The sequence below is a fragment of the Penaeus monodon genome, chromosome 29 (genome assembly GCF_015228065.2).
Source record: "Penaeus monodon isolate SGIC_2016 chromosome 29, NSTDA_Pmon_1, whole genome shotgun sequence".
Lineage (NCBI taxonomy): Eukaryota > Metazoa > Arthropoda > Malacostraca > Decapoda > Penaeidae > Penaeus > Penaeus monodon.
This window is the reverse complement of record NC_051414.1, coordinates 33,723,427-33,724,187: the sequence shown is the minus strand read 5'-3', so window position 1 is coordinate 33,724,187 and position 761 is coordinate 33,723,427. Positions and strand designations below refer to the sequence as shown.

At 45.5% G+C, this 761-nt stretch overlaps 2 protein-coding genes across 2 annotated transcripts in view; one reads left to right on the top strand and one right to left on the bottom strand.

Moving 5' to 3' along the window:
* The window catches only part of LOC119592189 (glutaminase liver isoform, mitochondrial-like), a gene marked incomplete at its 3' end in the record, with an annotated part of 133,529 nt that overhangs the window by 74,621 nt on the left and 58,147 nt on the right, over nucleotides 1–761 (top strand).
* Nucleotides 1–761, bottom strand: part of LOC119592190 (troponin C, isotype gamma-like) — a gene marked incomplete at both ends in the record, with an annotated part of 3,131 nt that continues 2,370 nt past the window's right edge. The window contains 1 exon segment of the mRNA XM_037941022.1: nucleotides 1–686. Within this exon segment, the coding sequence (XP_037796950.1) occupies nucleotides 661–686 (26 nt within the window).

The following is a 761-nucleotide window of genomic DNA, read 5'->3' as shown; positions in this document are numbered from 1 at the left end:
GGAAACAGCTGTAACAAAGGACAGAACAAAGCTCTACGCGCATTAAAGCTTCAATCAAGATAACTAGCAAAATAAAGTTGAATATATTGAACCATAGCAACTTAAAGTTAGATGTGTATAAAATTATAAAATATTCGTCAACGATTTAATCACAGTGTATATCTTATGGACTCTTTGTACTAGAACTTAAGGAGGGAGGGAGGTTTTCTCGTTGTGATTTTGCTGGGCTGTTATTCCGCTGTTCTCTTGTCTCTTTCCCGCTGAAGAAGTGGCACACGCCTAGGGCAGTTCAAACGCAGATGTTCTCATGAAAAAAGTGAATGCAGAGGTCTACAATGTGTCAAGGTTTCGTTTAATCTTTTTGATATTTTGGTTGGTTCCCAATTGGGGGAAGTCGAGTCCATGGGACATAAGAGAGATGGCAAAAGGTCACTCCTTGGCCGGTGTTTCGCGAGGCGGACGCTGCTGCCGGGCCGCTTGGTGACGTGGCGATGACGTCAGAACTTTTGGGATGACGTAGTGATGGCGTCAGAGATTTTAAGGCGACGTCAAGATAGCTGGATGACGTAGTGATATTTGGATGACGTGATGACGTCATGATATTTGGATGACGTATGATGCCGTCGTGAAATTAGCATGACGAATCTTGTCCAGAGCCTCTTATCCCGTCATCATGTCCATGAACTCTGCAGATGGGAAGCGACGAATTAGAGGCGCCTGGAGCCAAGGGGCTGGACTAGGCGTCCGTCACCCTCTGGCAA